Here is a 12,467-nt window from a genome sequence, read left to right as displayed (position 1 = left end):
ACTGGAACGCCTGGTCGAAAAGGGACCCTGGCGGCTCTGAAGGGGGCCCGGGGCTAAGGCAGGCTCCCTGCCTGCAGTAGCTCCTTGTGGCTCCCGGAAGTGGCTGTCAGGGCCTGGCGGCCAGGGAGGCTCCATGTGCTGCCCCAGCCCCGAGGGCTGGCTCCACAGCTCCCATTGGCCAGGAACCGTGACCAATGGGAGCTGTGGGGGCGGTACCTGCGGGCAGCATGCGGAGCCTCTCTGGCTGCCCATGTGCCTAGGTGCTGCAGGGACCTGGCGGCCACTTCCAGGAGCTGTAGTAAGCATCACTGGGACCCCAAATCCCCTCTCACATCCCAACCCCCTGCCCCAAGCCATAGCCCCCTTCTGCACCCCAACCCCCTCATCCCTGGCCCCACCCCGGAGCCCGCATCCCCATCTGGAGCCCTCACCCTTCCCGCACCCCAACCCCCTGCCCCAGCCCAGCACCTCCTAATCCAGCAACCCTCCTGCACCCCAAACCCCTCATCCCCAGCCTCACCCCAGAGCCCTCGCCCCCTCCCCCGCATCCCAACTCCCTGCCCCAGCCCAGAGCCCCCTACTGCACCCAAACTCCCTCCACCCCACAGCCCCCAACACCTGGGCCCCCTCCTGCACCCCAAACCCCTCATCCCCAGCCCCACCCCAGAGCCCGCACCACAACCCCCAGCCTGGAGCCACCCCTCCTGCACCCCAAACCCCTCATCCCTGGCCCAAGCCCACAGCCAGTGGCATAGCCAGGTTCTAACATCAGGGGGAGCGAACACATCATAAAAGGCCCCACCTGACATATCAAATTACTAATTACATACTTTTAAATTTGTTATACATATTTATTTGTACTTAAAATCAAAACAAGAATGATCCAGCCACGGAAGGGTTTGCACAGCCGGCATTTCACAGGAGAACTTTAGATTATACTTAGATATTCTTTAGATTCTAGAAAGTAAATGACAGAATACAGTAGTTTATAATTGTCACAGGTTTAAAAAAAATACTGGCCATTTTTTCCAGTTACTAATTTCATTTTAAAATCAATCAATGAAATGCACTTTATTTATAATAGATCGTGATACTAAAGCCACCAAAAAGGCATGACATATACAAGTTTGATGAGACTTGGTGAGCAAAGATCTCATAGCTCTTCGGGGTTGGACAAAGCAGTAATTTCCCTTAAAGTACCTTTATTCATGGGGTTTTTTTTAAAACAAAAGACCTCTCCACGACACAGGTTGGCAGTCTAACATTTTAGAAACACTGAGTACTGAAAGTTAGGGTTTCTAACCAATTTAAGCTGTACACACACACAGACACACACCCTCCACCAAAACACAAACCTCTTCCTGCTTTCCTATCATCAGTTCTGTTACTACAGGAATGAAATCTAGACATCCCATAAAATAGCTAGTTCCACATTGTTCTTCAAACCTCAGATCAGAGAAATGCAGCTTTGCATTTGAGATACTATCTGACTGTAGTACATTTTGCACTGCCTGCATCTACACTGACATCAGGAGAGGAGAGGACAAGACTGTCCCTAGCATATATGATTAAAAAAAAAAGGCGAGACACACCCACCCACTATCAATGCAACAAGAAGGGAGAAAAGTAGCTGGGGCCAAGAAAGAAGATGCAATGAAACCCTCCTGTACCCACAACTGATGTCTGAAAAGCATCAGTCGCTCTGCAGATCAAAGAAAGAAAGAGCAGCCAGGATTCAGGCAGATCGGATCCTTAGGACCTATCTAGGAGAAGTGGACTTTCTAAGTAAACTGTAGCAGTTTCCCAACAGAGTTTCCTTATGGACTTATTTATTAAGCCAAAATTAAGATTAGGAGTCTGATTTAAATGATGTAAATTTTCAGTTTGAGTTAACTGTGGAACCATCGCAGCTACTTTTATTTTACTCCTGCCTTCATAAAAAGCTACAGAGTTACAACAGATAATTACAGAGACTAAAGTACACGCTTTAAGATAATTAGGAGTGGGCCACCCAAGATGAAAACTACGCCATGGAAGAGCCGTACAACCAGATATTTGAGGCCAATCCCTTTATCAATGGAATCCTCAACCAAAATGTGAGGAAGGAGAAACGTCACCCTCTCACTTTTGACCATAATTCAGGGTCAGGCAGCCACCAAGACCAGCACCATTCATATTCTGGTTTTGGATAAAACACCTGATCTTGCCTATATCATAGAAACCTTCCTCCCTCCAAGACTCCACCCCATGACACCCTTTAGCAAGAAAGTAACCATTAAACAAGTTCTGAATCAGTCTTTCTTCCCAATGTAGTTTTAACAAAAAAAGCTGCAACATTAAGTAGCTATGGGAGATGACAGTGCAACTGCTCGGTATCGGTGGGGGAAAAGTGCACTAGTAATGTACTGGATATACTGGTCTGTTAAGTGTTATTGCTTTTAATATGCAAATACAAACACTATAATAGAGTATTAATGTCCCAATGCACTGTAGCTTCTTTTAACTTACCGTAATACTAGAAGTGGTGCATGTGAAAAGTGTCTTAAAAGCTGCCACTACAGCAGTGATGTTCCCAAGCCAGCATGCGTAGGGCTGGGGGTGGGGAAGGGGAGGGCATCTAGGTATAAGTAACATCTCTCACACCAAACAGGAACTTCTCCACAGTTCTTTGCAATTTGGAAGTGTGATTATTATACCTTGTCTCACAAACACCAAACACCGTTACATAGGCACACGGTCACTAATTCCCCTCCCCATATACCCAGAGGGTGGCCGAAAGGAAGCATCCCCATGATTTGGGGTATGTTTACACTGGAAAAGGGAGGTGTAATTTCGGGCTTGTGTAGACATACCCATGCTAGCGCTGATCAAGCCAGTGTGCTAAAAATAGAAACGGAGCCACAGTGGGGCAAGGGGCTCGCCCCTGAGCTGGAGGCTTCTGAAGGGCTTGGGGTCTTGCGGAATTGTGACATCAGAGAGCAAGAGCCCCAGCCCTTTGGGTAGGAAGGGATTGGTGCCGAACCCAAGGCTTTGCCAGACACTCAAGGTGCAAGAGGTCTGTGCAAGGCCCCGGCACGCCCTCCCTCATCAGCAGGCAGAAGCCATACCCTCCCCCGCAACTCTCTGCTCCTCCAAGGAGACCTCCAGTAGGAACAGGGGAGACCAGAATGCTTCTAAAGGTAACAAATGTAGACAAAAAATAAAGGCCCCAAAGGTTTTTTTAAACATCTTGAGGCAGCAGGAAGGGCCCACCCCTCCCCGGCACTGCGTGTTACGGGAGGGGGAGGCAGCTTGAAAACATTTTAAAAACCACCTTCAGAACTAAAGCCAACCTATCAGGAGTCCAGGCTGCAGACAGCACCCAGCACAGTGCAACTCAGTGATGCCCTCAGTGGGGCATCTCTGCAGCAGTCAGAGAAGGGAGCTGAGACTGAAAAAGCGAGCTGCAGAATGACAGAGTACCCAGGACACAGGCTCTGGGATGGCACCAGTTCCCAACTGGGAGAGGGGGTGAAGAGCAGAAACAGGGTCTGGAGAGCAGCATCTTTCCCGAACTCTGCTAGCCCCCTGCAAAGCTGGGCTCCCCCTGCCTAAGGGAGGAAGGGCTCCATCAGGGGAACTCCTTCCGCTACATAAACTCAGCCGGCTCTGCTGGGCCCCAGGCTGGGAGGGACAGGGGAGGGTGCTGCTAAGGGGTGGCACTGCCGTGGCAGTGACAAAGGGGGGCCCTCAGCCCTTCCCCCCCCCCCGATCACACTGCCTGGTAAAAGCAAGAAGGTAAATAAAAAAGGTGCTACATAAAAGCTGTGGCCCAAGGTTCCAGCCCATGTGGCCAGCACACACTGGTGCTCTAGGCCAGGGGGTCTCAACCTGGGGGTTGGGACCCGTCAGGGGGTCACATGGTTACTACATGGGGGGTCATGAGCTGTCAGCCTCCACCCCAAACCCTGCTTTGCATCCAGCATTTATAATGGTGTTAAATATATTAAAAAGTGTTTTTAATTTACAAGGGGGGGCGCACTCACAGGCTTGCTGTGTGAAGGGGGTCACCAGTAGGAGAGTTTGAGAGTCCCTGCTACAGGCTAAGGCAGTGGGCCCCAACCTTTTTGTGGCCAGTAGCACATTCATGTTTTCAGAAGAGTGGGGGGGGGCGCCAACAATTTTTAAAGGCTTATTTTGTATTTGTACATTGAATAATATGAAAATAATATTTAATATACATATGAATCCATAAGATAAAAAGGGTAAATTTACATGTAAAAGGTAGGAATTAAATTATTTGGCAATTACTCTTTCACTTTACCACGTGAATTTGCTCTTTTTTAATCTACCTGTAAGAAAAATTAAGGCGTTTTTACAAAATATCAAAAACAGTTTTCATTGTTTAACTTTTTAAAAATAAACACAGTTGAACTGCTGGTCCAAATCTATTTATTATTCTTACTTTAACACAGAACGAAGCCTGCAGCCCCGGAGTTCTCTGTCCCCGGCAGGTGCGGGGCCGCAGCTTCTCTCCCCTGCTCAGCACTAAGGGGGTGCAGAGAAACGCCCCGGCGGGTGCCACGGCGCTTGTGGGCACCATGTTGGGGACCACTGAGGGTTCATCTTGGTGGACAGAGCTCACCCATGTCTCTGCTGGGGGGCCACACAGCCCCACTCCTGCTACCAGTCCTTGGAGTCCAGCCAGGGAGGCAGCAGGTGCGGGCGCAGGGCTGGGACTGGCCCCATGACCAATCCCCTCCAGGCAGTTCCATGTGCAGGCTCAGATCCCCAGCAGCACAGCCGAGCGGGCTCTCCCGCAGCTGCATTGTCAATTATCCAACCCCCCGCCTTCCTCGACGCCCCCTCCCCCGGGACCCCAGCCCCATCCACCCCCCCTTCTCTGCCCCCTCCAACCCCTCCTCTCACTCCTGATGACCCCCCCAGACCCCAGCCCCATCCACCCCCCCTTCCCTGCCCCCTCCCACCCCCTCCAACCCCTCCTCTCACTCCTGCTGCCCCCCCCGGGACCCCAGCCCCATCCACCCCCCCTTCCCTGCCCCCTCCCGCCCCCTCCAACCCCTTCTCTCACTCCTGATGCCCCCTGAGACCCCTGCCCCCATTCACGCCCCCCTTCCCTGCCCCTGACTGCCCCCTCCCGCCCCCTCCTCTCACTCCTGCTGCCCCCCCCCCGGGACCCCATCCACCCCCCCGTCCCCGCCCTCTGACCGCCCCGACCCCATCCCCCCACACCCCAGAGCCCCCCACACCCCAGCGTGAGGCCTGCGGGAGACTGAGGGATAGAGGGAGGCGGGGTGGAGCGGGCCGGAGCGGGACGGGGCGGGGCCTGAGAAAGGGGCGGGGCACAGGCGTGGCCTAGGGGAAATGGCAGGACTGGGCGCGCGGCGTGCCGGGACAGGGGCGGGGCTAGAGGCGGGGCGCGCGGCATGCCGGGACAGGGGCGGGGCTAGAGGCGGGGCGCGCGGCGTGCCGGGACAGGGGCGGGGCTAGAGGCGGAGCGCGCGGCATGCCGGGACAGGGGCGGGGCTAGAGGCGGGGCGCGCGGCATGCCGGGACAGGGGCGGGGCTAGGCGCGCGGCATGCCGGGACAGGGGCGGGGCTAGAGGCGGGGCGCGCGGCATGCCCGGACAGGGGCGGGGCTAGAGGCGGGGCTTGGCGTGCGGGGACAGGGGGGGGTTAGGCGCGCGGTGTGCCGGGACAGGGGCGGGGCTTGGCGTGCCGCGGTAGCCGAGCCGCTCTCGCGGGCCCCACGTGCGCTCCGGGCCCGGTTATGGCGGACCCGCCCCGAGGCGGCGCCCTTGGGCGCAAGCGGCGGCGGCCCGGGTCGGAGCCCCCCGGGCTGGGGGCGCGGCCCCGCCTGGATCCCGACGCCGCGGGCTACTTCCGCCGGGCCGCCGAGAGCCTCCGGGCCGGGCTGGGGCCGGGCAGCGAGCGGGGTGAGCGGGGCGCGCCGGGGTGCACGGCGCTGTACGTCTCTCGCTGGGTGGGGTCCCCCGCCCGGGCTGTTCGTCACCGAGCGGCCGGAGGAGGCGGCGGTGGGAAGACGGGGGTAGTGGGGGCGATAATGGATCGTGCACGGCGCTGTACGTCTCTCGCTGTGTTGTCCATCCCCCCCAGGTCTGATAGTCACCAACGTGGTGGCAGTGGCGGGGGGTAGTGGGATCGCTGGGGGGTGCACGGAGCTGTATGTCTTCCACTGTGGCCCCCCCCCCCATGTCTGTCACCAATGTGCTGGAGGAGGTGCACGGTGCTGTACATCTCTCGCTGTGTTGTCCATCCCCCCCCAGGTCTGTTCATCACCAATGTGCTGGAGGAGATGGCAGGGGGGATAATGGGAGGTAATGGGGTCACTGGGGGGTTGTGATGCTGCTGCCCGTGGGAGCCCGCTGAGGTCACTCAATTAGCGTGAACTGCAAACAGAATGGGGCAGACAAACCACAAACGCTGGTGGATCTTCCAATACTTACATTTACCAACCAGCCCAAAACAGCTGCTCTAGCACTTCACTGGTTACTCAGAAGTCCAAATAGTGCAGTTGCCTTAAAGTGCCCAGCTTCAGGCCTCCGTCCAGACACACACGTCAGATATGATGATGATTTCTGAAAATCTTCTCATCATATAAAAAAAGGTTCATCTAACCCCGAAGGATCAGCCACACACCCAGGTCCAATTATAACTTAGATCTTACCCCAAATACACATTATAGTCAATTCTTGTTAACTAAGCTAAAATTTATTAAAAAAAGAAAAGAGAGAGAGTGTTGGTTAAAAGATGAATATACAGACAGACTTGAATTCAGTTCTTGAGGTTCAGATCCATATAGCAGAGACGAGCTTGTAGTTGCCAAAAGTCCTCTTAGAAATAGTCCTATAGTTCAATGTCCATATTCAGGGTGAATCTAGGCAATGATTGGGGATCTCAGGCCTTAATGGCTTAAGATTTCCCCCTCTTGAAACCCAAAGCAGATCTGTGATGAAGAAGGATCGTGCAGGGCTGCCGAGAGTGGGGTCAGGCCCTGGTGAAAAATTTTTTTGGGCCCTCCAGCAAGGGTGGATTGGCTAAACAGGGCAGACGAAGCCGGGCCCCGGGCCCCCTTCCAGACCGCCGGGCTCCGGTAATTTGTACACCCCCTCCCCTCGGCCCTGGGATTTTTATACATTTCCAGCAGCCTTTTGGCCTGAGAAAACAATAGGCTTAACTCTCCTTCTCTCAAACATCCTGGCAATTAGCACAGGGTCATTTATCCATTAAACACTTCAGATACAAAAAGAACAGGAGTACGTGTGGCCACAAGTACTCCTGTTCTTTTTGCGGATACAGACTAACAGGGTTGCTATTCAGATACAGGATACCACAACCTTCAAAGAGACATATAGACAATAATACTATTTCCCTCAAGTATCTTCCTAAATATTACAGTACTACTCCTTTTTTGATCTTTGAATCCAAGCTATAGCAATAGACAAGATTTGTTTGCTGACATTATAAGACCTGAGCAAACACCTACCCTTCTATCTCTAACATGCAGGCTGCATTTCAAAGCTCTGTGTATTTACATATCTTCCTAACTAGTCTTTATAAAGTTTGGCCATGGGTCAGGTCAGTCTGTGAGTTAATTAACTTTCTAGCCCTATGTCACCTTTCAGTGAGATATTCTATTACACTCATAACGTCACGGGGTGCACGGTGCTGTACGTCTCTCACTGTGTTCTCCCCTCAAGGTCTGTTTGTCACCAATACGCTGGAGGTGGCGGCAGGAGGATACTGGGGGCCAGGAGGTTGCTGGGGAGTGCACAGCGCAGTACGTCTCACTGTGTTCTCCCCCCAGGTCTGTTCGTCACCAACGTGTTGGAGGAGGCGGTGGGCTCCGTGCTGCCCCTGGCCCTGGACCCTTCTGGCTCCCTGCTGCTCCAGGCCCTGCTGCCTGAGGCCTCACCTGCCCAGCTGGCCAAGCTCCTGCGCCCCCTGCTGCCCGCCCTGTGCCAGGCTGCCTGCCACCCTTGTGGTGCCCATGTTCTGGAGGCTGCCCTGCTCCGGGCTCCCCAGCTGCTGGGAGAGGAGGACGCTGGGACGCTGGAGGAGCTTGTGCTGCAGCTGGGGCAGGCCGTGAGGGAGGAGCTGAGGGCCTTCGCCCGGGACCCCCACGCCAGTTTTGTGGTGAGGACCCTGCTGCAGGTACTGGGGGGGGTCCGTGTCGGCTCTGATGCGGCCCGGGGGCTCTCGGGGACAGGTGAGTATTGATCGGGGCCAGTGTCACTTCCACACACTACCACTGGGGAGGGGATGTCTGGGGTGGGGACTGGGGCACAGGGCGGCAGGACGGGGGCACTGGGCAGGGAGGATGGGGAGAATCAAGAGGAGGTAGAGACTGGAGGAAACAGAGGGTGGGGGGCTGAGGGGGGCGGGGAGAGAACAAGAGGGGGCATATTGTGATGGAGCAGGGGACAAGGGACTCAGTAGTGGGGAGACGTACAGGAGGACAGTGGGGTCCAGGTGGGAAGGGGAGGGTAAAATGGGACCCGGTGTGTGTGTGGGGGGGGTTGAGACTGAGAAGGGGGTTGGCGTGAGGGATATGAGGGTCCAGCACAAGGGGGTGTAGGAAGAATGGGGGAACTGATCCCCCATCCCTGGCCTTTCATTGTTTCTGCCCCCTGAATATCCAGTGGCCGTGAGTTCCGCAGGTTAACGACTCAGTGTCGCCCCCTTCGCTGCCTGATGGTCCCCTTCATCCTGCTCTTCCTATCTTGCCCCTCCAGGGCCCCCTGCCCCACGCAAGAAACGGGCTGAAGCCAAGAGCGAGGGGCCGGTGGAGTTTGAAGTGCCGGACTCGTTCCCGGCCCTCCTGCGCGAGTTCATTGCTGCTTTCCAGGAGAACATCGCAGGTGAGCCGACCCCAGCGCCCCCCCCGCGGGATTGGGAGCACCCCCCACCACCAGCCCTCCTGCCCCACAGCGCCCCCTGCTGGAGAGCTCCCCCCCCACTCACCCCGTCCGTCTGTCCCCGCCCCAGAGTTCATCACCCACAGAGTCGCCAGCCTCTGCCTGCAGGTGGCACTGGAGGTTTTGCACAGGAAACTGCCCGAGGCCTGCGCTGAGCTGTGCAGCTCTGTGATTGGCTACCTGAGCTCGCGGAACCCCGCCGCTGGATGCAGGTGAGCCTCCTGATTGGTTGTGGCCATGAGGGCTCTGATTGGCTATGGGGTCTATTTGGATAGGCTCTAATTAGGTGTGGAGGTGGGGGATGGTTAGTGCTGTCTGTAGGGGGTGGAGCAGGTGGCTTGTGATTGGCTGTGGGATGAGTATGGCTCTCTGCCTTCTCCCTCCCAGAGTAGTGGGTACTGCCTGATTGGCTGGATGGTGGGCTTGGGGTCATGCGATTGGCTGTGGGTTAGACCCATTCTGATTGGCCATGGGGGAATGGCATGTAGTTTGGTAAGGTGGCTGGGTTCTACTTGGGTAGGTGGGTTGTGATTGGCTGGTGCCAGTCTTATCTGACTTCTGATTGGGTGCACGGCATGAGCACGAAGGATGGGTTGTGATTGGCTGAGGTGTGGTCACATGCCTTCTGATTGGTCAGGAAATGAGTCCAGAAAGTTGTGATGATGGGGCAGGAAGGCTGCTTTCTCATTGGTCAGCAGCTGTCTTAGGTGGGTTGTGAATGGCTGGAAACTAGCTCTATTTTTTTGATGGGTCAGGAGAAGGCCAAGTGGCTGTGATTGGTGATTGTGGCCACCTGGGTTATGATTGGCTGAGGCTGTGAGCAGCTGCTTTCAGACTTGCCAGGAGGCTGGTGATTGGCTGGGTGTGCTCTGATTGGCTGTAAGGGGGTTGGGGTGCCTTCTCATTGGGCCAGGCTGGTGCTGTCTGATTGGCTAACGCCCCCTCGATCCCTGCAGCCCCCTGCTGGTGTTCCTGAAGGACCCGGTCTGCAGCCGAGTGCTGGACAAGGTGCTGGAGGTGTCGGAGCCGCGGGCGCTGCGGCTGCTCTACCGGCAGCACTTCCGGGGCCAGCTGCGGGCGCTGGCGGGCCACGGGGTGGCCAACTTCACCCTCCAGCGCCTCATCGGGGCCGCGCCCCCCAAGCTGGTCAGTGGGGCCACGGGGGAGGGGGAGGTGTGGGGCGGAGGGCATGGGGCAGATGGTGGGAAGTGGGGTGGAGCTGGGGGGGGGTATCTGGGAGGGAGGGGGTTGAATGGGGGAGGCCACGTGGAGGTAGGTTGCTCCTGGTGGGGGGAGGAGCCAGTGGGTGGGGCTTGGCCACGCCCCCTGATGCCCCCTTTGTTCCCTCGCAGCTGGGGAAGGTGCTGGCAGAGCTGGGCCCTGGGCTGGAGGAGGTGCTGGCCCAGGGGCACGCGGGGGTGGCCACGGCGCTGCTGGGAGCCTGCCGGCGGTGCGGGGCCGGCCAGCAGGAGGCGCTGCAGGTGCTTATGGAGGTGAGTAGCCACCCTCCCCCCAGATCAGTCCCCCCTTCTGCTCCCCTCTCCCCTTGCCTGGCTCTCATCTCAGGCTCCCCCTTCCTGCCCACAGGCCTTCCACTGCTGGGAGCCCCCTGCCCGGCGGGCAGCCTGCGCCCCCCTCTTTGCCTCCCTGCTGCCCTACGAGGTGTACTATGCCCCAGGGGAGGGCCAGGAGGCGCAGCCCCCCCTGGAAGAGCAGGTGAGTATGGGGAAAAGGTGGGGGGGGCACAGATGGAGCTGGGTGGGGGGCAGTGGTCATTCCCTGGGGCAGTGATCAAGCAGCAGGGGGGGCAGTGGAAGAATTGCGGGGGGCTGTTTTGGCTCTCAGAGGGACTGGGTTATTGGGGGGAGGAGGGAAATGGGGGGGTTAAGAGGAAGGGGGGGGCTGGAAGAGGGTGGGTCACTGCTGGAGCAGTGACTGGAGGGTAGGGGCTAGTTGGGATGCCCTCCACCCTTATTCCTTTCCCCTCTTCCCTTCTCTCTCTCAGCCTGATTCCCCACCTACCCTGGCCTCAGTTTCCCTCCACGGCTCCCTGCTGCTCCAACACCTGCTGCACTTTGCCGACCCCTCCCCTGTGCTGCGAAGCCTGGCCGCTCTTCCCCCGCACGACCTGGTCACCCTGGCCTGCAGCCCGGCCGGCAGCCACGTCTACGACGCCCTCCTGGCCAGCCCCTCCGTACCCCGCAAGCCCAGGCGCAAGGTGCTGCGCGGGCTCCAGGTGAGTGTGGGGCCAGGGGCACTGCTGTGGGGAAGCTTGCAGTGCCCGGGCTACGCATCTGACTCTCCCCGCTCGTCCTCAGGGTCACTACGTGTCTCTGGCTTGCAACAAACACGGGAGCAGAGTCCTGGACGCCATCTGGAGCCGGGCCACCCTGCCGGCCAAGAGACAGATTGCCCAGGAACTGGGTAAGAGCCCCCTTCCCGTTCCAACCCTAGCTCCTCTCCCTACCCCGGAGTCCTGTTTGAATCCCAGTTCAGGCCAGTCCATCCTAATCTGTGGACTGGATACAGGATCCTTGATCACTTCCTGTCCTAAACTGGGCTGTTCCTGTGTGCTGCTAAAAGCACCAGTGCTCCACTCAAGAGTTGGCTGCATCTCTCATCCCAATCCATCTGTTCCCTCAGTTGAGCAGGAGCAGCAACTGCGTAATGACCCCTTTGGGCACCACGTGGTGCGGAACTTCGCTCTGACCCATTTCCTGAAGCGCCGGCGAGACTGGGACCGGCACCAAGAGGCGGAGACCAAACGCAGGGAGCTGTTCGCTGAGATTCTGGAGGATTGAATGCTGGGGGGCAGGGACGGGATTGCTGGCCCCTTCGGGCACCAGGAGAGATTCTCCTTCCAACCATAGAGATCCTGGAGGACTGAATGCCAGAGTGGGTGCTGCCCACATCTGCTACCCATAGAGCTTGTGGAAGACTGAATATTAGAGTGGGCGCTGTGGAGTTTTTATGCCCCTCTTGGCTCCTAACCATAGAGACTATAGAGGACTGAATACCAGGAGTGCTGTGTTGGATCTTATGCTCTCATCTGCTTCTGACCAGAGAGCCTGGAGGACTGAATACCAGAGCGGATGCTGTAGGAGTCGCTGTTGACTCCTCACCATAGAGAGCTTGGAGGACTGAATGCCAGAGCGGGTGCTGCCTTCATCTGCTCTGACCCATAGAGATTGTGGAACACTGACTAGCAGAATAGGTGCTGCCCACATCTGCTTCTAACCATAGAGATCCTGGAGGACTGAATGCCAGAGTGGGTACTGTGGAGTTTTAATGTCCTTGTTGGCATCTAAGCATAGAGATATTGGAGGACTGACTTCGGGTGGTGTCTGTGTTGGGGTCCTTGTCCCTACCCACTATCTGTTCTGAACCATAGAGATCCTGGAGGACTCACCCCCACTAGGGGCCGCTCTGGACTTCCTTTCTCCCTCTTGTCTGCTCCCAGCTGCACAGAGGCGGTTACAATCCTGATTTTCTATAAAGGTTTCTATTTCCCTACATGCTCTGCTGCGT

General features: G+C 56.8%; 1 protein-coding gene across 1 annotated transcript; it reads left to right on the top strand.

Moving 5' to 3' along the window:
• Nucleotides 1-5,710: 5,710 nt before the first annotated feature.
• On the top strand, nt 5,711-12,454 carry NOP9 (NOP9 nucleolar protein). Its single transcript, XM_044986685.1, has 10 exons — nt 5,711-5,936; nt 7,829-8,230; nt 8,757-8,882; nt 9,010-9,151; nt 9,896-10,085; nt 10,292-10,432; nt 10,527-10,655; nt 10,945-11,175; nt 11,258-11,363; nt 11,583-12,454. The coding sequence occupies exons 1-10, from the start codon at nt 5,771-5,773 to the stop codon at nt 11,738-11,740; spliced, it is 1,791 nt and encodes a 596-aa protein (XP_044842620.1). The 5' UTR covers nt 5,711-5,770; the 3' UTR covers nt 11,741-12,454.
• The last annotated feature ends 13 nt before the right edge of the window (nt 12,455-12,467 follow it).

The sequence above is a fragment of the Mauremys mutica genome, chromosome 13, assembly GCF_020497125.1.
Source record: "Mauremys mutica isolate MM-2020 ecotype Southern chromosome 13, ASM2049712v1, whole genome shotgun sequence".
Taxonomy (NCBI): Eukaryota; Metazoa; Chordata; order Testudines; family Geoemydidae; genus Mauremys; species Mauremys mutica.
Note: the sequence above shows the minus strand (reverse complement) of the source record. Positions and strands in the feature narration are given on the sequence as shown.

What these genes read in the sequence shown, in the direction of transcription:
- NOP9 (XM_044986685.1), top strand. Translation starts at nt 5,771, where the DNA reads ATGGCGGACCCGCCCCGAGGCGGCGCCCTTGGGCGCAAGCGGCGGCGG. An exon ending in GGGCCGCGCCCCCCAAGCTG is followed by an intron (nt 10,086 to 10,291) that starts GTCAGTGGGGCC and finishes GTTCCCTCGCAG; the next exon opens with CTGGGGAAGGTGCTGGCAGA. An exon ending in AGCCCCCCCTGGAAGAGCAG is followed by an intron (nt 10,656 to 10,944) that starts GTGAGTATGGGG and finishes TCTCTCTCTCAG; the next exon opens with CCTGATTCCCCACCTACCCT.